We start from the raw sequence: 22,402 nt of genomic DNA on the forward strand, positions 1-22,402 counted from the left end.
TTATCAGCTGCGGTTACCAGTGGATGCAGATTCCTGACTCGGTTGAGGCCAAAATTGTTGCAAAGTTTGCCCCAAAACACCATGTGAATTTGAGCGACGTGGCAAATGATTCAGCACTCCAGCCCTGGCCAAATGAAGTGGGTTATCACCATCATTGCTACCGGAGGTTTTGCAATGTAAATAAAATACAACAGGCCCAGGGCAGAAAAACTAAAGAAGATGCCGATAATGGTGAAGTTTGTTTGTATCGTTAGTTGAGTATACTGTTGCCATTATGAATTTAATAAATATGATAAAGTATGACATGACATGCATGACTAGACATGTACTGGTACTTTCTCCCCTCTCTTCCACAACAGTACTTGACGATTCCATGCACGTCTACAGTTTTATTTACTGTGTTAAAGACTGTTCCATGTGTGTTTTTTTTAGGTTTTAACAATTAGGCCTCTATCAATGTCTACCATTTTGTACATGTATCACAGTGGTTTCACTTGATAGGTACAGTGTACATACAGTTAGGTTGACAAGATGATCGGGACATCTTGTACCCGGGACAACTCATACCCAAAATTTCACACCCGGGATAACTCATACACGTGCCACCTCGTACCAGAGACATCATGTACATGTACCAGGGAAACTTCATACCCACTCAACAAGGCTTAATTTTTTTTAGTGCTAACTGAAGAAAATCCAAAAACATACGACTGCATCATCAGCAATCAAAAACCAGATTGGATACGCTATTCTATAATTCTGATGTGATGTTGTCACAAGCTATGATAAAATGTAATTTTCTCTTGGGTTATGAGTTGCCCTGGGTATGAATTGTCCTGGATACGACATGTCAGTGGTATGGGTTATTCTGGGTACGAGTTGTCCAACATTCCAAACATGTACTGCACAAGAGTGACAAATTCTTCACAATAGGGTGGTCTGCAATTTTTCTTGAACTTAGAAGTTTTCCCATAATTAGTTAATATTTTACCTTCCATGAAAGTTAATATTTTCCAGGTTGATATTTTTCTTTTTGTTATAGATATGCTTGAAATTCTAAGTTAATTAACAGTCGCACTGGGAACTCCAACTGTTTCCTTTGGTTTTTCAACCTGCCATGTCATGTGAATTTTCTTTCAGCTGAAGATGCCGACTCTGAGTCTGCATTCTGAATCTCTGAAGAAACTGCCTCTGAGGTTCACCTTATCACTAACAAAGTCTCACCAGGAGAGGAGTCATGTGCTGCCAAGTGAATGTGTAATCTGTTGGCGGAACCAGTACACACAGGACAGGAGAACTGGATCATGGCGGAAGGTTCCTCTTTCGAAATGTGAACAAATGGGATGTCTCTGTGTGACTCCAAAATGACGCTGATCGGATGTGTGACGACATCTGCAAAGGGCCAGTAGCCCAAGTTGTGGTTCAACAAGTGTGTGTGTGTGTATGAGGGGGTTTGAGCCTGAGAAAGGGGGGGATTCAAGTAACATGGCTGGCATATGCCCTGTTTGTTAGAAAGCCTGTGCACCATACATGTAGCAAGACGGAGGTTTGCTTCAAGCACAGTACATGTATTTCCTGTTAAAAAGGTTGAATCTCCAAATTTTTACTTGATAAATCTGTAGAGTGACCCTATATGGGCATCTTCCTATATGCCATGTTTCTCATGGCTTTTTCCCTTTTTTCCATTTTTTGGGGGGAACATGGTTGGTTGTATAGATACATGTACCGTTAACTACCAGGTACATGTACAGTGTGTAATTGTATATTTTCCTAAATTTGATGTTCTTTATTGCTTTTTTTTTCATTGGGAACATGGTTGGTCAGTCGACAAGGTATTCCCCAAATACCATGGTGCTGTATACATAGGGTTCCAGCTGCCGTTCGCCACTCTCACCAATTGGTGAATAATTATAATTTTGGCTATTATTCCATTTACCTGGCAAGAAAAATTGGCGATTATTTTGCAAATTTAGACAAACCTTACCACTTGTTTGTCACACAAATTTCATTTTTTTAATTTCCAACTTTCACAAACAGTTCTCATTGACGTTCGCTGTGTGAAAACACGTGCACAAAGCTCAGTGCATTAAACGAAGCTGCTCTGGTTCCCGCCGCGCACAAGCAACAGAATGCGTAATGGAAATGTAGCAACCAGGGCCAGTCTATATACATGTATATATACATAATGTACATTACGGTCGATTTATACATCAGCCATACACATCGCATGCAATGCTAAAGCAAAAGTTTGAAAAAAAATCGATGTTGCAAGAGATTTTCTGCAAGTTCATTCACAGAGCTTGGTTTCTTATTTATGTATTTTCTGTGTTCATGAGTTTAATTTGAGGTTGTTTTGCTCATACTTGAAGCGTGTTTCAACAAATTCCTGCTGCGGCACAAGGTTTATTGCCCACTAGTCTGGATGCATCATGCGTGCTTATCACGCGATACTCGGACATTGTTGGCCAGTTTGCCATCATGATTGCCTGAGTAGCACTGTGTGAATTGGCCCTAATTCTGGTGAATTGTCGACTGTAGAAATTTTTACATACATGTAGATTAACACAGGTTTTCATCACTTTTGAGAGAATTTTGGGAGCTGTCGTTAATATTCATGCCATTCAATCAGCACAAAAAATTGCCTCCCCAACCAAAATATTTCTGACCTAATGCCCGATTGTGTGATCGGAAGCACAGCTATTTTTTGGCCAAATAAAAGACTGCTTGCATGCAGTAGGCCTAAGTTAAATAACCACAATAATCGCGGATTTCGAGAAATCTTGGGCAAGTGTTGATCCAATTCAGGCAACCAAATTTAGTGCATAGCCTGCCTGATTGGGCAAGCTAAAAAAAATTCGTCTCGGCCCGAGTCTGGTCGAGTGTACGCCGGTTAACAGGTACAGTATGTGTTGGCCCCACAATGTACAAGTTGCATTTTACTTCCTAGGCCTTGAACACGAATAAGTACGCTTAGTCTCCGCATAATTTTGTGCTTACGTTATATAAAACGATGCAACCTCAAACCCGACAAACTGGATACCTTGATGAGGGTTGCTACTGAAGGTGCCCTCCAAGAAATGTGTTTGGTTTCCTTCGGGTATTCAAACTGTGGTCTGGTGAAAAACCTTGTATTCTTGGTATCTGAATTATTCATATCTATATGTATTCTTCACATGTACTTACATGTACCTTGGAAATAACTTACAGCAAAACGTGTGAAATACGAGATGTATGGAAATAAATTCCAACAAACATTTGAAATATGAGACGTGCAGGATGTAGTTTTTATTAAATGCTAGTCTGTTTATAATAACTGATCCATTTGAAAAGCAGTTCACACAAACTGAAAAGAATCAGAGCGGATAACGTGTTATTTGTTTATCTTTATTGTCAAACAAATTGGCTACAAAATACATAATGTTGGCTCATAAAGTTGCAGGATGGCTATAAAATCAAACATTTGGCTACAACTTTTTCCAGCTGGAACCCTGATACATAGAGATAACCATTATTGTAAATATAATCTGGCCTCGTATTTATTTCCAAGATTAAATTAAGGTATCCTTGTTTATGGCTGAAAACAAAGTAAAATATATATTAGTGTGGAAAGGCCACTTGATCTGCACCATGATCTATACCTTGTATATTTTCTGTTTCTTCTGGAAGGTACTCTCAGAAGTTTGTACAGGTGGTTTTGTCTTTTTTGTAAATTGGGAGACCTTTTTGGGGTGTTGTATTCCAATCAAATTTTTGGGCACTTCAGCTTTATGAAGCAAGGCTGTTTGGCAAATTCGTTTTATTTTCACCAACGCAACAGCAAATGTAAAGGGAACTCGTGAAAATAACAGGTTTCTTTTGAAAAGTTGCCAACGTACTGTACATGTAAGCAGGCAAACTTATAAAGTACAAGCATTTTAACGTGACAAAAGATTGTCCAGATGTGTTTTGTGAAGAAAGAAAAAAAAGCAGCATATAAAAACGAATTTTTTTTAACATGCCAATAAACATTTTATGGTCACGCTGAAAACTTAGGGTTGGTTGGGAAACCAGGAGCCAAACAATTTTTTTGCCCATCTTGTTTTTCAAAAATGTGGTTATTTCAAAAGTGTTGCAAATGTAATGAAGGAAACATGTTTTGTAAATATTGACCTCCTTGTACATGTATGTCTGCTTACAATTTCATGATTCCTTTTTCCCATCTTCTTTGAAGTCTGACGTACCCTGGGAGGCAATCAAGATGTTTTCAGTATGCATGACTCTTGTGTTCATACAGTACATTATTCTAATCACATCACAACTTTAAAGCAAGTGCAAAAATGGTTGTGCTGGAATTTTCACTTGAAAGCAATGTAAAATGGGCTAATAATAATGTCAATAAAACTGAATTTATCCAAGTACCCTATTCCTTGATGTGTGTCTGTCATTTTACATACATACATGAACATGTACCTGTAATGATCATGCATTTTGTTTTATCTTTACTACCTCTAAAATCTGCATGTAGTTATTTTCAACTTGGTGACAAGGCATAGCACAAAGCTTGAGAAAGCATGACCTTACTGTATTTTGCCCATCTATATGTTCTAAGCAATGCTCAAAAACATTCAAAAGGCCCACTGGTGTGGAATGTCTCAGATGTAAATGCTCTTAATTCTATTTGCCTTCCCCCTAAATTTTAAACAAAATGTAACAGTAACACTTCAAACTGTGAATTTTATATGATGCATGATATATGGGTTTCCGTGCTGGGTCATGTGATACATGTACAAAGCGCTTGAGGGCACATCATTCGTGCCTGACTTATTTTACGGTTGCGGTCTACCCAGTGCTTGTCGACGTGACAATGGCAGCCCGTGTGAACATGCTCGGCTCATCACAGAAAAGCCGTGCGCGTGACAGTAATGACTCATAATGAAGGCAAGCATTCTTTCATCACTTTTCATTCATCATTCTTCAGCGGTTTTTTTTTTTAATTGGCCTGCCAAAACTTCGAGATAAGTGGCTTTAGTGGTAGTGACGTTTCGAGTTACAGATAGTTTTTTGTACATAAAGGCCTATTCTTTTGTCGGGAATACAGAAAGATGTTGAGGTAAATGGAGTTTCGACTTAACAGGCTTCGACTTATCGAGATTTTACTGTATTGTGAATTTGATGATCTTAGTTAACTTCTGCTGGTAAATGTTTTACCAGCCTGAAGTGGTTATTCAAAGTTTTGGAAGTATTTTTCTTTTCAGGGTAACTACATGTACATGTGCATGTGTGCAACCTTGGCTTTAACTCTTGTTACTATCTGGTGCAGAAAAGAATGTTTAAATGAGAAATTAAAACTTGGTGACGTTTGGCCAAGAGAACTGGCAACAAGGTTTCCCTCTTCCTTCAAAGCCAATATCCTACCGATTGTTTTTTATTGCCTTATCTTATAATTGAACATGACATTCCTAGTTCTTCTCCAGGCTGCACATCTCCATGTAATAGAGAGATTAAGTTACACGTTTTCCCAGAAAGATAACGTCCGAAGTCTGTGTGGTGTCATGGAAATGTGTGTACACGTAGCTAAAATGCACGTTAGCAACACACGTTCAGACTGCTAGTTTACCGTTCGCAACATCAAAAGACAAGTTTTGCCAATTGCAGAAGGTAAGGAAAACATCCTTTATTTGTGAGTACATTCTGCACAGAACAAGTGGTAATTATGTTTATTGCAGGTAACTACATATCACATAGTATAGAGGAAGATTTCGGCTTTCAAATGAACAGTTTTTATCCTTTTCATATTAATGGTGTGATAGTGATGTAAACTAGACAAATGTTTATTTTGAAATGTATGTAATTTCTAAGGATCAGACCTATTTCAAATTGTTTCATCAGTTTCAATGGGGGGGGGTTGGTTACTCTTATGATGTCTCACTTCCCCACAGAAAACAAAAGGTTTACCCAAAGTATGAAGGGAGCCAAAAAGAAGCCATTTAGATTGTCGGCGAATGATGATATATTACTTCAAAAGGTCATAGCAAATGATGCATATGCTTCTGGCCTATTATAAGAAAGAAGATGCGGATGCGCTGAAGAGGTGCCATACATTCAATAATTATTATGCAAGACTGTGTAACAAAATTAATTGGACATGACTTTTAACAGATCTTTGGAAATAATTACTGAATTTGAGGATGTTGGGGTTGTAGTCTTTTTCTGTTTTTGTAGATCTGGCACCGAAGAGGAGGTAGAAGAGAAGCACCAGCTCCTTCAGGAAATTAAAGACCTTCAGGAGGAGCAGGTGACAAGACTAGAAGATGAAAACAAGAAAAATGAGAAACAAAGGCTCATTGGAGTGGAAATCAGGAAGGCAGCCTTGAAAACAATCTCCAAGAAGCAAACATGTACATGTATGTGTCTTATGTCAGAATTAAAGACTTAAATATCAGAAATAATTAAGCAACTCATTTCTGCTTATATTGTTTCATTCTGTTTGCTTTGTTGTAACCAATGAAAGCCAGATAGGTGATTCTGATTCTGAAATTAACGTTACGCCCCAGAAAGCAAAGAGAACTTCGTCATCCTCAGATATATTGAAGTTTTTGAAGTCAAGGTCCGAAAAAGAAATGCCATTGAAGGAACAGGAAATCCAGTTGAAGAATGAACAGCTGGCATTTGAGAAAGGAAAGCTTGAGCTTGAAAAAAAGGGAAAGGGAGAAGAAGATGGAAGCGAAAAGTGAGGAAAGAAAGGTGATTTGGGAATTCCTGAGACGACAACTTGTGAAGTAAATCCTGGACACTTAGACATGACAAGAATACCAAATTTATTCACATATTCAAGTGTATTCATAAATTTCACTTAGCTGACATTTCCCAAATGGTTTGACAACTAGTTAAGCTGAATTGTGTTATTATTTTACTGTATACACTGTAAACAAAAATTTGTCATTGTGACTAACAATACTAATAAAAAGTCCAGCTCTATGTCTAAAATGACCAGTAAAAATTACATGTAGTCAGACAGACCAGTGACTAATTTGAATTGGTCAGACATGCCAATGACTAACATTTAATCGTTAAAGACAAGTCAAATATAAAGTCAGTCACTGTTGTTACAGATGGGACATTTCTTCCTTTATATTTCGCCTGCTGTTTTTAATTTAATTTTTCTTTAGACATTTGTGGTATTTTAAGTCTAACCTGTTCTGCAGCAGACCCCATGTATTGTGTTTTGTACCCAGTATTCTTTTATTAAGATGTTGCCCAGTGGGCTGACTGGTTATGTAATGGCCCTTTTACTATTTGCTGGGTGCACTTGTATTTAAGAAGTGGGTTGTACCATGCTTGGGTGCACTCATCACACCACAGCCACCCGTTCATCCAGGGGCTCTGTTCTTTTTTTCAACTGATGGGTGTTGCCAACCTTCATCACTCCAGCCAATGTCCCATTGGCCCTCCAGCTATACACCGCCTGCAGATACAGCGAGTCACCGCTGTACTCTTCTCCTTCAAGGTGACGGCTTGCCACATGCATTGCATGTAGAGACAGCGAGTCTCCGCTGTTCTCTCTCTCCTTCAAGTTGACAGCTTGCCACATGCATTGCATGTAGAGACAGCGAGTCTCCGCTGTTCTCTTCTCCTTCAAGGTGACGGCTTGCCACATGCATTGCATGTAGAGACAGCGAGTCTCCGCTGTTCTCTCTCTCCTTCAAGTTGACGGCTTGCCACATGCATTGCATGTAGAGACAGTGAGTCTCCGCTGTACTCTTCTCCTTCAAGGTGACGGCTTGCCACATGCATTGCATGTACAGACAGCGAGTCACCGCTGTTCTCTCTCTCCTTCAAGGTGACGGCTTGCCACATGCATTGCATGTAGAGACAGTGAGTCTCCGCTGTACTCTTCTCCTTCAAGGTGACGGCTTGCCACATGCATTGCATGTAGAGACAGCGAGTCACCGCTGTACTCTTCTCCTTCAAGTAGACGGCTTGCCACATGCATTGCATGTAGAGACAGTGAGTCTCCGCTGTACTCTCTCTCCTTCAAGGTGACGGCTTGCCACATGCATTGCATGTAGAGACAGCGAGTCTCCCCTGTTATCTCTCTCCTTCAAGTTGACGGCTTGCCACATGCATTGCATGTAGGGACAGTGAGTCTCCGCTGTACTCTTCTCCTTCAAGGTGACGGCTTGCCACATGCATTGCATGTAGAGACAGCGAGTCTCCCCTGTTATCTCTCTCCTTCAAGTTGACGGCTTGCCACATGCATTGCATGTAGGGACAGTGAGTCTCCGCTGTACTCTTCTCCTTCAAGGTGACGGCTTGCCACATGCATTGCATGTAGAGACAGCGAGTCTCAGCTGTTCTCTCTCTCCTTCAAGTTGACAGCTTGCCACATGCATTGCATGTAGAGACAGCGAGTCTCCGCTGTACTCTTCTCCTTCAAGGTGACGGCTTGCCACATGCATTGCATGTAGAGACAGCGAGTCACCGCTGTACTCTTCTCCTTCAAGTAGACGGCTTGCCACATGCATTGCATGTAGAGACAGCGAGTCTCCGCTGTACTCTCTCTCCTTCAAGTTGATGGCTTGCCACATGCATTGCATGTAGAGACAGGGAGTCTCCGCTGTACTCTCTCTCCTTCAAGTTGATGGCTTGCCACATGCATTGCATGTAGAGACAGCGAGTCTCCACTGTACTCTCTCTCCTTCAAGTTGATGGCTTGCCACATGCATTGCATGTAGAGACAGTGAGTCACCGCTGTACTCTTCTCCTTTAAGTTGACGGCTTGCCACATGCATTGCATGTAGAGACAGTGAGTCTCCGCTGTTCTCTCTCTCCTTCAAGTTGACGGCTTGCCACATGCATTGCATGTAGAGACAGTGAGTCTCCGCTGTACTCTTCTCCTTCAAGGTGACGGCTTGCCACATGCATTGCATGTAGAGACAGCGAGTCTCAGCTGTTCTCTCTCTCCTTCAAGTTGACAGCTTGCCACATGCATTGCATGTAGAGACAGCGAGTCTCCGCTGTACTCTTCTCCTTCAAGGTGACGGCTTGCCACATGCATTGCATGTAGAGACAGCGAGTCTCCGCTGTTATCTCTCTCCTTCAAGTTGACGGCTTGCCACATGCATTGCATGTAGGGACAGTGAGTCTCCGCTGTACTCTTCTCCTTCAAGGTGACAGCTTGCCACATGCACTGCATGTAGAGACAGTGAGTCTCAGCTGTTCTCTCTCTCCTTCAAGTTGATGGCCCAAACCAACCGGTTTTGCAGCTCTTCCTAGATGGCCTAGGACCAGACTGGTTCTGAGGCTCTACCTAGATGGCCTGGGACCAGACCAGTTCTGAGGCTCACCCCAGATGACCTGGATCAGACCAACCGGGTACACCAGCCAGTGCTTCAGCCAGCTGTGCCTGAGTTGTCCTTCCGCCACAGAATACCAATAATCAACTTGACAGCATGCACCCAATCCTGAGGAATGGTTAGGGAACATCTGATGCTGATTAATAAAGTGTATGAATAAACGTACAGTTATTGGCGCAAATAGCCTGAGTTGCTGAAAGCGCCATTTAAACAAAACAACACCACCTCTTTTTGATGTTTTCCGGGACAACAAATCGGACGCACGGTACCATCAATGAATCCCCAGACGGAGGTTAGTGGACTTCCACGCTCGTGGATGGCATGGGCAAAGTCTTCCAAAGAACTAGACAGCCAGGGTTGATGCAGATAACTGATAATTTTTCTCCAGCATCTTCCCATATTATGTCTTGAACAGTGTTGATTATTATTGATAGCTCTTCAGGAGAGCGGCCAAACAGCCTGCTAAGATCTAACAATCTGCATTGTAGCGCAATCAACACATACGCCATCTTAATTAGTAACACAGATGATTATGGACAAAACAGAGGCTATTCATGTTCCTTAAGTTGGCCTGAAGTTTTCTGTTTCCATATCGATTATCTTGCTTTGTATGTGCACATCATTAAAAGCTAGGCTAATTGAATTACATTACTCTATCTTTTTGTAAAAAGATTAAAATTAAAATGTATATTCAACTAACCTGTTTGGATGTATACGCCAATGTTCTCAGCAAGAAGAACTGGGAATCTTGGCCAGACACTTTGGACTTATTGTAACACGTGATTTCAGGAGGGATTCCCAGTAGAGTATCTACCTGTTTAACTTGGTCATAGGTAAATCTGAACAGTCTTAGACATTCACTATCTGTCAGGATGCTCATGTCAAGCCTTGTGCAAAGAACTCTTGGCACTTTCACTTTTAGAGCATGCTCCAACAAAATCATCATCATCGACATTAGTATAGTATATTAGGGTAATCTCTTCAACATTTGCTGTCAAAGTTGAACATGTGGACTATGCAGACGTACGAAAACTTTGCAACTTAAACTCTTTTCCGCGCACTTGAACGACAACACTACTGACAGAATCTTCCAGTACGTGTTGCCGTACACGTTCTTGGAAAACGCGTAACTTAACCTCTCTAATGAAAAAAAAAATGTACATGTTGAGGTGTGTGCTTACCTGTGATATAAGCGGTTGTGGAGGTGTGGGCAGCAATCCACTTCCTGGAGCTGGCATGAGACCTGTTGATGCATTACCTTGGGATGTCAACTGCAAGGCTTGGTGTTCATCTGGTATCTTTCCTACGTGTAATAAATCAGACACACAGTACTGTACAATAAAGGTTGATTCACAGGCACAATAGAAATACTTGCAGATAGAAAGCACTTCTTGTTTCATACGTCCAAGTACATGTACTGTAATACACATTTTACATCATGTATATGTATGTAAACTACCACATACATGTACCGGTATTTCCTTCCTTGGTTTCAAACAATAATTGTGTATACATGTAATTGCGACTTCAAAACATGAAGTGAAGGTTTTTAATTCCTTCAAAAGAAAAGGTTTTACTCCTTAAAAAGACATTAAAAATTTAAGTGATAACAATTAACTCAGCTACCAGTACAATGTTATAATATAACATGGTTGCCTTGCTAATTTGCAGTTAATAAGCAAGTTGTCTGCCAAGCTGCATGCCTACATGTACATGACCATGCTGGGGATTCCTGTAATCCAGTTGACCAATCATTGAACCCACAGCATCTCAATGGTCTTGCATAGTATTGCTGTCAAGCCATATGGTATCAACAGCTGTTTAAAGAACATGCTGAAGACTCAGGACCCTTGAAAATGCTGTGACCCTCCCCTTTTCATAAAAAATGGCCACACAACACATACCGTATGTCCAGAATATATGACAGGGAAATGCCTTCATGCCTTTCCCATTGCCTGCAGTGTGCAAACAGGGTCCTGCATACCAAATGCCCTAATCCCTCCTTTCTGGAAATTGACCATCAATCGGGCATTGTGGAAACCGCAAACTCTCACCTTTCTGTGGGCAAAGGGACACCAGTGCCCTCAGAAAACAAAAGACTGACCACTGTTTTGAACAAAGAAAGCCCCGTAACACAGAAGTGTCCCAGTAACCACATTAGGCAAACTGAACAAAGAAAGCCACGACATCGAAAAACAAAAAGGGGCCTGAAACAGGGGATCTGGCAAATTGAACATGCAAAGCAGCGGTGTAACTGAACAGTCTGTCCCTGGTTTCCAACGTGAAGCAAGTTTCATTGCCAATGGCATGAAGCACACAAAGTGAAGCATGCATTTTACACCGTTTATGTACTGGTTCCTTCTGCATTCCGAACATTCGACAACTGGAAAATGAGCACAAACTGCTAGATTATTTCAGTGAGTCCAAAGATTTGGATTCATCCTGGCATATAATTATTCTTTTCTTTGTTTCGTGTATTTCTATGTTTCTTGCGAGTATTTCAGTGGTCCAGTGCAGCTTGATTTTCTATTGGACCATCACCAGGCTCATACAGCGACGGCTGTTCCTTGGAAGCACTCTGTTCGCATTACTCCTCACTTCAGGCACCATGTCAAAAAAACTTATTCTGCCAGGTGCAGCATGCCCCACAAGGCTGCACAGCGCTGCACAGCACCAACAGTTAGTACACTCTGGCTGGCCGACCCTAGGCGCTGCCGACGCACCTCCAAGATCCTGCACAACAAAGGAGTATGCATTTGCCTGTTGCTTTCACTGGTGACTGCATTCCTGGCACTGTTTTGTAGCCACTGTTTGCCGGCAGTATCACAAACACTCCGATGCAATAGGCTTTTGCATTTTGTGGGGAAAAAACACCTTTGAATTTGACATTCTGTCCAACAGGTTAAACCAAATCATGAAGATGTCATGAAAGTCCACTGATAAGAAGGCATTTCGGTTCATCGGTTAATATAGGAGGCCCACACTCCAAGTTAAGGAGTATTATTTTGTATAAAAGGAGGCCTAGCACCTGTGTACACTTTTAACCATCCAGTTTCAGGCTCATACTGGTAGGCTTAATACACAAAACCGGGGAGGCCGCATTCAGACAAAAGAGCTGGGCCTTGTAACTAAAGACCGTACTCAGCACAAAAGACTGAGCTGCTGGGAATTGCCAACATCTTTTCACTTGTCAATAGCAGAGGAAATCTGTCATTGTTTCGAAAGATTATACCACTGTTTCTAGCATTTAGCGGATTACCAGTGGATTCGTTTGGGTGTAAACATCCAGTAAATGAAGTTATAATTTTTAATAGAATTTTGAAAACAGACATCTAGAAAATTGCCCGGTTTTACGTCATGCATCTTCAAATTACACAAGGCAGCAAGTAGGTAACAGCCATCCCAGTCTGTTGAACCATAGTCATCACCCCACGCTCAACTGTCAACATATCAATCACAGACACATGAAAAACAAAAAGACCAATCACAATATTAGCTGTGGATATTTTTCACCACTCAGTGCCGGTGCTCCTGGGACCAGAGATCTTGGGTTTGTACGCATAGCCGGGGTGCCTGAAAGGAGCTGGGTCTTGTAACAAAAGACCGTACTTGGAACAAAAGACCAAGCTGCTGGGAATCGGCAACATTTTTTAGCACAGAGTGCTGGCACAAGCGGAGATAATCCATCACTGTTTTGAAACAACATACCACGGTTTGTGGCATTCAGCACCCGAGGATTATCAGCAGCACAAAAGTGATCCATCACTCCAGTAACAAGCGACACAGTACGGCTGCATGCTACATGTACATGTAATATGGCCGCATTTGAAAAGACACCACTGCCATCCGGCTATGCACTGGGCCAATACAACAAAATCTTGATAACTCAAAATCAGTCAAGTCGAAACACCGTTTTATCTTGTTGGCCGACTTTTTTACTAAAAGAATATGATTTTTATGTACAAAAATACCTCCGGAACTCTAAATGTTCTCCACACTGCATCCCCTTCTCATTTAAAGTTTTTGTGACGCCCATAAAAACCTAGCCAAATTACTGCAGCCAAATAGTAGGTAAGCACTGAAGCAACACCTTGGTTTGAGTCATTACTGCCAAGCTCGACTGCATGCTGCACGGCACAAGCACTGCATACAACCACCCTACACCAACCACAATTGGAGAAATCCTGCTTTCTGGCTATCCTGGCTGCTACCACAGACCCATTCACAGACAGTCCAATCCCTGACTTTTTCCGATAACCACATGACCACAGAAAATGATATCATCAGAAAATCCAAGTGAAAACAAGTCCGAAATTCTGTGGCATGTCACACCGAACATGATCGATGAAAAGACGTGATTTTCTACATGAAGGTACTAGGTACATGTACAAGTACCATTTAAGCGGTTGATTTTCATTTAGCGGTAGAAAGAAACCTTTAGGTACTGGTAACAACAATTAAACAAATCTCAGTAAAATGATTGGTTGAAAAAAATGTACCATGAAAATGAATAAAAAGTGGGAAAATAATCACTAAAATGTTGCCATCACAGTAAAGCAAGTAAACGTTGTTACGATAACATACACATTTCATGTATGTGTCTTATGACTCTATGACTCAGGGAATTCCATTTAGTAACTCGAAATCCAGACAAATCAAATTTTTATTTATTTCTCTGAGGTTCAACTTATGTACATGTAAATGGAAAGCAATGTAAACATGACTGCACCACCAGCAGCGGTACGCATAGCCCAGCCACAGCTTTTGTGACTGACTTCATCCTTCAAAGTGTGCCATATAAGCCACAGAGACATTTTTCAGCACGAGAATCAAAATATAAGCCGCAGCTTATATTCAGAAAACTATAAAGTGTGCTGACCTGCTAAAACCCTTTACTGCTTAAATTTGATATGCATGTATAGTAAACACTGGCTATTACATCGTACAACTCGACAAATCACTCAATTCGGCAGTCTTACAAAAGTCCTGATCGTCTCTAATGCATTTCCATGAGAATTTTTATGTCAGCTTTTATACAGTAAGTCATCATTTTGCCTAAGTCAGCGTGTTATTTTTGGTCCCATTTCCACAAAAACCACATCAAAATCCTTTGTGTAAGTCGGCATTTAAAATTTTTTTATCAACTTCTGCACTGCCATGAACTTCTCCTGCCAAAAAAAATCTATATAATATGAGGGTATGTGGAGTCAAAATTTATAATTTCTGCTTTCCCACGGCCCAAGCATGAGACAAGTTGCATTGCGAGCACAGTGTGGTAGAAGTACAGGAGACTCAATAAAACATGTCAGCACATGGGTTACTACCACAAGAACAGCATGGAATAGCCAGGAACAAGTGACACCCACGACATCTTGAAGCAATCAGAAACTTTTGAAATACTTTGAAACAGCAAATGAGCTAGTTCCAATCCCTATGTCAAAATTGTGAAGCATTGCAAACCATGTTGAATGTTTTCATTGTGTCTTTTCCTTCCTCCATGCTCAGACTAGATATTTTGAGCTTTGCAACCCAATCACATCATACATTTCCTACATTTAACGTACATGTATGCATGGGTCATCATTCCAGGTAAGCCAGCAAAATGATGACTTACAGAAGTCAGCCTTCAAGTCGTCACAAATTTTGGGGTGTCAACTTAGCCAGTGTTTACTGTAATGCTAAATATGATCTATTAGGTAGTTTTATGACCAACTACTGGTATCTTTTCCCACTTTATGATACAAATACCTTGGCCTGGTGCACTGACTGACTGGCAGCACCCTCTCAGTTTGCTCTGAGAAGATGTTGGTTTTTGTGTTGAAATTCCTCTTGTGGGAGTGTTGAGAATTTGTGAAGTGATGTGTTGATGACTGGTGAATCACATGGCTTTAATATTGAATTTTAATGTTGAAATTGTCATAATACCTCAATTTGTTGGTGTTTTGGATGTGTTTGTGTTGATACTTGAGCAACATCAGATTGTGCCATGTTACACTACATTGCACAGCAAATATTCAACATCGGGGCTCTAATGAAATGAGCTGGAGTACTAAGTCGATTACCAATGAATGTGTGGTCTACACTGAAGACCTATGGATTATTCAGCAATCTGATTAAGCGGTGTACCAGGGCTGGAAGTAAGCAGCAGAAATATGCTGCCTTGAATACAACAGCCTGGTGTTTGCATGAGTAACCTGGTAGAAATAAAAACGGATAAACTTAATGTTCCCACCTTGATGAATACAAATGCCAGATCTTTGATTCCCAAACTTGTTGAATTGAGTGGATATGTGTGTTGCATAACAGAATCATGGTGCTCCACCAGTGTACCGCATAGAGTTTGTTGTTGGACTATGACCCCACGCCAATAAGACATAATAGAGATCATACAACAGGTGGAGGGATTCTGTGTTACGTACAATGCCTCCATTTCATTCTGTGATTGGAAATTTAGTTGAGCAGAACATTGAATCTGTCTGGCTTTACCACATCGTGCCGGGTGGCCCGGTATCAGGTACTTTATGTTTGTACGCATAGCTGGGAGCCCGAAATCGGACAAAGGAGCCAGGTCTTGTAACAAAAGACCGCACTCTAAACAAAAGACTGAGCTGCTGGGACTTGAACATTTTTTCAATTGTCAATAGCGGAGGTAATCCGTTCTGTTTTCAAATATTTTTAAACTATTTATGGCACTCAATACAAATTACAACCACGGACGAAAGCTCTCCATTGCTGCACTGCTGAGCAACACAATACCGCTGCACACTAATCTGGCCCTCGTTATGTCCGAAAAACTATTTATGAACAGTAATTATTCCAAAGCTTGAATTTTCTCTGATGCAACAAAGAAATCAAGCAAGATCACACTGATACAAGGAACAAATGAACAAGTGTGATTTAATGAGAATGATACAGTTAGAAAATATTAACAAAGAAAAACGTTGATGGGAACTACATGTAGTTTACAATGATAAGGAATATCTCATATAAACAAGGTGTTCTTATGGGCGAGAACTTGGCAAGGCACTACCAGTGAAGAATGCTGGACTCCACAGATGGTGGAAAACAGTTCAGTCCTTGACAGTGCAACAATAAGCTGCAACGGGGACAAATACCACGTCCAATAAGAATGACCGGGCTCCAGACAAACGGCTACGGCGTGATGACCGTGGCAAATACGGGAACTTGATGATCCCACAAACTGGAGTTAGATTCAGTTCACAAACTGTCTCTTCCGGAACAAGATTCAATTCTGCACTTCACTTTTCTGGATGAAATTTTCTTACAAGTGTCGCTCCACAGATTAAAATGGTGCAGAAGTCAACATGTCAAAGAATTGCCTTCCAAATCTCTTTTGTGGTGTGTGTGTTTCTGTCTTTCCCAATTTTATGGTCTACAATTCTTTCAGAGATTTCTCTCATTACTTTAAACGCAAGTTTCTTAAAGAGAATTTATAGCATTACTTAATCTTATGACAAACCTCAAAACGTAACTGGAAATATCGTCAGCTTTCCCACACGTACCACGAGAATGTTCATAACTACTCATTCATTGTGGCCTGGGGTCAAATGCGGGTCACACACAGAATCATGGGCAGTACCATTACATAATCAGATTAGAGTAGCCACCAGACAGTCATTTGTGTGGGTGTAAACGTCCAGTAAATGAAGTAATGAATTTTTGAAGAATTTTGAAAACACAAAATCTTGAAAAACACCCGTCTTTGTTTACGGCCATTTTAATTGAACCCAGCAGCATATGGTTAAGTTATGAGTGACGTAAACCAATAATTCAACCAGTACTTGGCCTGTCTGATCATCAAGTGGTCATTTGTCAACCAAAGCTGTCATTTGCAAATTGTAATGGAACTTACCAAAAAATTAAATGTGTTAGAAGATTTCCTCCTCGTGCAAAAGCAGCATTTAAAGTGATATTAAAAAGGCTTCAAATATTTTGAAATGTAGGGTTTTGGAGGTACTGTACATGTACATGTAGATTTATTGGCAGCTCAGTCTCGGGAGACCATGTGGTATTACGATGCCGTTTTACAAGGTGTCGATCCACTTCGTGTTCTCAGTTTATTTTTTTCAGCGCCCACTGATTTCTACATTCGGTATTCTTTAGAAAACCGTATAATTATAAAATAATTGGCTTTTAACATTGTGTGGTTTGTGCATCCAACAACTTCACACAGCCTAAGTATTTTGAAGGCTGAAATTCGTTGAAGAATTGAAGTTTCGAACCGAAGAGTCCACTTGAAACGTGTGATGGGACCATACAAAACATTACCGTCGATCACGTGCACAACTTACTCCATCCAGCGCGGTTTGTTTTCACTCCAGAGCATGGCTGCTGTACGGTTGCTATGCATATTTGACTTCGGTTCACGAAAGTGCCCGGATGTTCGACCAAAGTGCTTTAGGCTTGAGCGTGACAGCTGATTCAGCTCCAAGAGAGGGAGAGGAGAATATTTTTCTGGAAGTTGTTTGAGTGACTGTGTATGCATAGTGTCGATATGTCAAAGCGGATGAAGCTTGGAACGCTGGACAAGTTTTTCAGGTGAGACTAGGGACTGGTGAGAAAAATGTTTTCGTAGACTTTCTCCACCTATATCGACGATAATGGAGTAACGTTACATGATTCTCATGGACACGTAACAGATCTTAGATAGAAGTTAAAGATCTCAACGTTGTGTTCAAATTTCTCAAAAACTGCTTCCCTGAAACCCTCCTAAAATATCTACCAACTGTGATTACTTTTCCTTCAAGAAAATTTGCAGTAAAAATCTTTCTCATACACACGATATGCCCGGGCCGAGATTACCTCCAGAACTGTGGGGCCCGACGTCCGCTCCGCTACCACGTGGGAGCGGAGCGGACGTCGGGCCCCACAGTTCTGGGGGTAGGCCGAGATTTCAGTCATACGCGTACCGTGTGGCACACACTATGAATGTCGACAGCGCATTCGAACTTTCGTTCGTTGCTCGGTCGGTCTTTTTGTGAAGCTGTACACGTAACTTTGGCACGGTCCACTTTAGAAATGGGGAGGGGGTAAAAAGAAAATAAGGAAAATATTTTGCCAAGATTTTTGCATGTTTTGCCTTATTTTAAACACAAAAAAAATGAAAAATAAGTATGGGCAACATAGAGATACGAATTAATTTAATATTTAAGGGATTTACAGAATAGAATCAATTTATTTCATACATTTGTTTTTGTATGCACATGGATAAAGGTACCTCTTGAAATAATGTATATGATGCTTACAGATGAAGTGAATTCTGGCTCCAAAACTATCTCAAACAAAAACAGGAAATTTTAGCGATTCTATTGGGACAAAAAGAAATATTATTTTGGCAGTAATACGTGCATTGTTTAATGTTGACCAAATTTTATTACAAAATTTTCTTCAGATACTGGAATCAACATTATTGAAATGACGCAATGATTTGGTGAACTTTTGGGGGAGGGTCAGCATTGTAGAGTACTAAAATAGCTGCAAACTAACACACACTCTGTGTTGATTTCACTACAGGAAACAGACATCCTCTGTTAGGGAGAACCACCCTGCAACTGGGGCTGCCCATGTTCCACAACCAGGACCATCTGCTAGGGATGGTGACACCAACACTGGGGATGATACACACCATCAGCCTAATCCTTTTTCCCTGGGAGATCCTGGTTCTGACTCCCCTGATCAGTCTACCCCATCAACGAGTGGAGTTAAAAAGACTAAAGGTAAACAGGCCAACTACTTCCACCCGGAATGGAAAAAAAAATCGACCTTGGCTGCACCATGAACCCGGTGTTGGAATGTTTTGTCTTTTATGCCAAAAGTACAAGAAGATGCCATATGGTCGACCAAAATGGAACACTGCCCCCTGTATTCGTATGAGAGAGGGCTCTGTGAAAGAGCATGAAGAGTGTGAATCCCATAAGGATGCAATGCAGAGGGATAGGGAGAACATGCTCATGCAAGATATCAGGGAGGCCTCTAACCCTGCCGTCTCCCTTTCGGCTATGGAAAAGGCATTCGCATCCTTGTACTTTCTGGTGCAGAGGCGGGTTGCACACATCACTAACTTTGAACCTTTACTTGATTTTCTATCATTCCTGGGACTAAAAGTGAAGGAGCAGATTCGTGTTGCAAAAAATGCCACATATACAACAGATAAAACGGTTCAAGAGATGTTGTATGTGATATCTGAGGTCTTGGAAGATGACACTTTGAAAGAGCTTGCAACCTCAGATCACTTTGCCCTGATATTCGATGAGTCTAGCGATTGTACAAATATTGAACAATTGGCTCTCCATGCACGATACTTGAATTCTGATGATGACCTTCAAGTGAAATTTCTGAAGATTGTTGACGTTTTGCAGCCTGAAATAGATGCCATATCCAGAGCTGCCAGGAGTGGTGATGGTTATCCTAATGAGGCAGGGATAATCTCTTTGAATGCTGAGGTCATCACAAAAAGGGTCAAGGAATACATTGAGAAAGCAGGTATTGATATGCAAAGAATGAGGGGGGTTGGAACAGATGGAGCTGCTGTGATGACTGGGAGGAAGAGTGGTGTAGTTAAGAGACTGAAAGATGATGTTCCCTGCCTAATTGGTATACACTGCACTGCCCATCATTTGAACCTTGCCTCTTCTCAAGCTGCAAAATGTATCAAAGATGTTGACCAGTTTGAAAATGTCCTTAGACAATTGTTTGACTTTTTTGATAATAGCAATGTAAGAACCGCAGGGTTTCTGGCTGTCCAAAACATCCTGCTGCCTCAGAAAGAAGGTGAAGGGAAAACTGATACCCCCGGTAAGCTTCTTGAGCCTTCTACAACCAGGTGGTTGTCAATTGGGAACAGTGTAGAGAGGGTGAAGAAAGCTTTCCCTGATCTGATTGTAACCCTGCAGAGGGAAGGCACTGAGAGGACAGATGCAAGGGCTCTGGGGCTGAATAGGTTAGTCACAACATATAAATTCACTGCTACCATGCTCCTGCTGTGTGATGTCCTCCCACACATCAATGCTTTATCCAAAGCTTTCCAAAAGAAAGATTCAGATTACACTTTAGTGCATGAAATTGTCACATCCACCATCACCACTCTGAAATCTTTGAAGGAAACAGATGGGGTTAATCTGGCAAGGCTTCCTGAATTCCTGGCCATTGCAAAACTAGGCCCTCAAAATCCATCTGATGAAACACATTTCAGGAATAATGTCAGGGGGAGGTACATTGATGCTCTTACTGAAAACCTCCAAGATCGATTCAATGGGGAGGATGTACAGGGTATGAGTTTGCTTCTCTCACTGTTCAAGCCTTCTGAGATTCATTCGACACCTACAAGCCAGTTGCCAGACTATGGCAAAAGTACTGTCACTGCTGCACATGGCTTCTTTGAAGCTTCTAATGTCTTAGGAACTCTTGATGAGTTGCAACAGGAGTGGATGTCTCTCAAGAATTACATCAAGCAGGTTTCTGAGATGTCAGACACAGACCTCATTCAGAGGCTGTGCACAAGGCAAGCATTGCAGGCTGTGTATCCTAACTTCAGTCAACTTGCAAAGATCCTTAGGGTCATTCCTACAAACACAGCTGATCCAGAGAGAACATTCTCACAATTGAAGCTGGTTAAAACTAAGGTCAGAAACTGAATGGTAGAACAGACACTTGATGCAATTCTTAGAGTTGTGATAGAAGGTCCTCCCTTGGAAAACTTCCCTTTCAGAAGAGCAGTGCAACTCTGGGCTAGGAGGAAAAATCGTAGACTCACACACTGCTATGTGGTCAGAATTAGCAATCATTGCTGTGATTTATTAAAATATTGCATGAGGAAAAATCGTAGACTCACACACTGCTAAGTGGTCAGAATTAGCACTCATTGCTGTGATTTATTAAAATACTGTATGAATGAAAGGAAGTGCATAATTCGTTATGATTCTAGTCTTTATTTAAGAGTGTTTCAGAGTGAATTCAACTGTCCATCTAGAATGATTACCTCATCCTATCTGACAAAAATTATAAATTTTCAAAGATTTTTTTCCTGATTAAGAAATTTCAGACATCAGATCCCTAATTCTTGGCTGTGTATACACAGTTGAAAACACTCAGAAAGTGCCGTTTTTGGCCATCTGGGGGGCTTTGAAATTCAAAAAATTTTCTTATACGCTCCGCGCCAACCCATGGTGGCGCTCCACTTAGATAGTCCTGCCGGCACTGAAACCATCCTGGGCAGAACCCTGGCTGATGAAGGGTGAAGATCGAATCCGTTGTTGACTTGCCTGTCCTAAATCCCCACTGAGATTCTGGGTAAACTCAATCCGCAAGTAAATGCAGCCTGCTAAAAATGCGAGCGAACACTTTACCAACAATACTCAGGAGTGAAATCCCTCTATAATTGTTGCGATCACTGCAATCGAGATGGTCAAGATGGTTGAGTCTGCGTGGCGCGAAGGAAGCGTTGACAGCAGCCATGACACCACCACCTTGGCGTGCAGGGCGGCGGTCTTTTCTCAGTATTACATAATCGTCAGGTAGCCCAAGAATACTTTCATTGTCAAGACTTGAAAAGAATGTCAGGGAGAGTATTTACATATAAATGGGAAAGATGCTGTTGGCCTTTGTTCCGGATGCTTCGGGCACTGCACAAAATACTGGTTATGTTTTTACAATTTTTTGGCCGATAATGAATCGGTGATCTTGACAATCCTGAGGGTTAGGCCCTGGGTTTAATAGCTCAATGTCTCCAGAGGCAATCAGTCCATGCAATAGCAAGTAAATGAGACTATGATGCCGGTTGGGATGCTTTCAATTCTCGTTTCTTGATAAGTGGTACATATCGGTACGTGATAATGGCAAGCCACATCCATGAACATTACAGAGAACAAAGTCTGCCAATTTAAAATCAAGACCACCATTGATTATCCCCAGGGTGGCTCCAGTAGGTTTTGGAAGATCATCATGATCATTTAAAATCAATGGTACCGTAGATAGATGACAACCAAAACAAAACTCGGCGAGCAAGAATGAGTGACATGCTGACCGCCGTTTCGATATTACAAACTATT

At 41.2% G+C, this 22,402-nt stretch overlaps 1 protein-coding gene across 1 annotated transcript in view; it reads right to left on the reverse strand.

Moving 5' to 3' along the window:
* Nucleotides 1-22,402, reverse strand: part of LOC110988056 (uncharacterized) — a 74,268-nt gene that overhangs the window by 27,908 nt on the left and 23,958 nt on the right. Inside the window, exon 3 of the mRNA XM_022251276.2 lies at nt 10,517-10,638. Coding sequence (XP_022106968.1) covers nt 10,517-10,638 — 122 coding nt within the window. The remainder of the gene's footprint in view (nt 1-10,516; nt 10,639-22,402) is intronic.

This window comes from Acanthaster planci, linkage group LG12, assembly GCF_054643075.1.
Source record: "Acanthaster planci isolate LZ-2023a linkage group LG12, COTS_SCS, whole genome shotgun sequence".
NCBI lineage: Eukaryota > Metazoa > Echinodermata > Asteroidea > Valvatida > Acanthasteridae > Acanthaster > Acanthaster planci.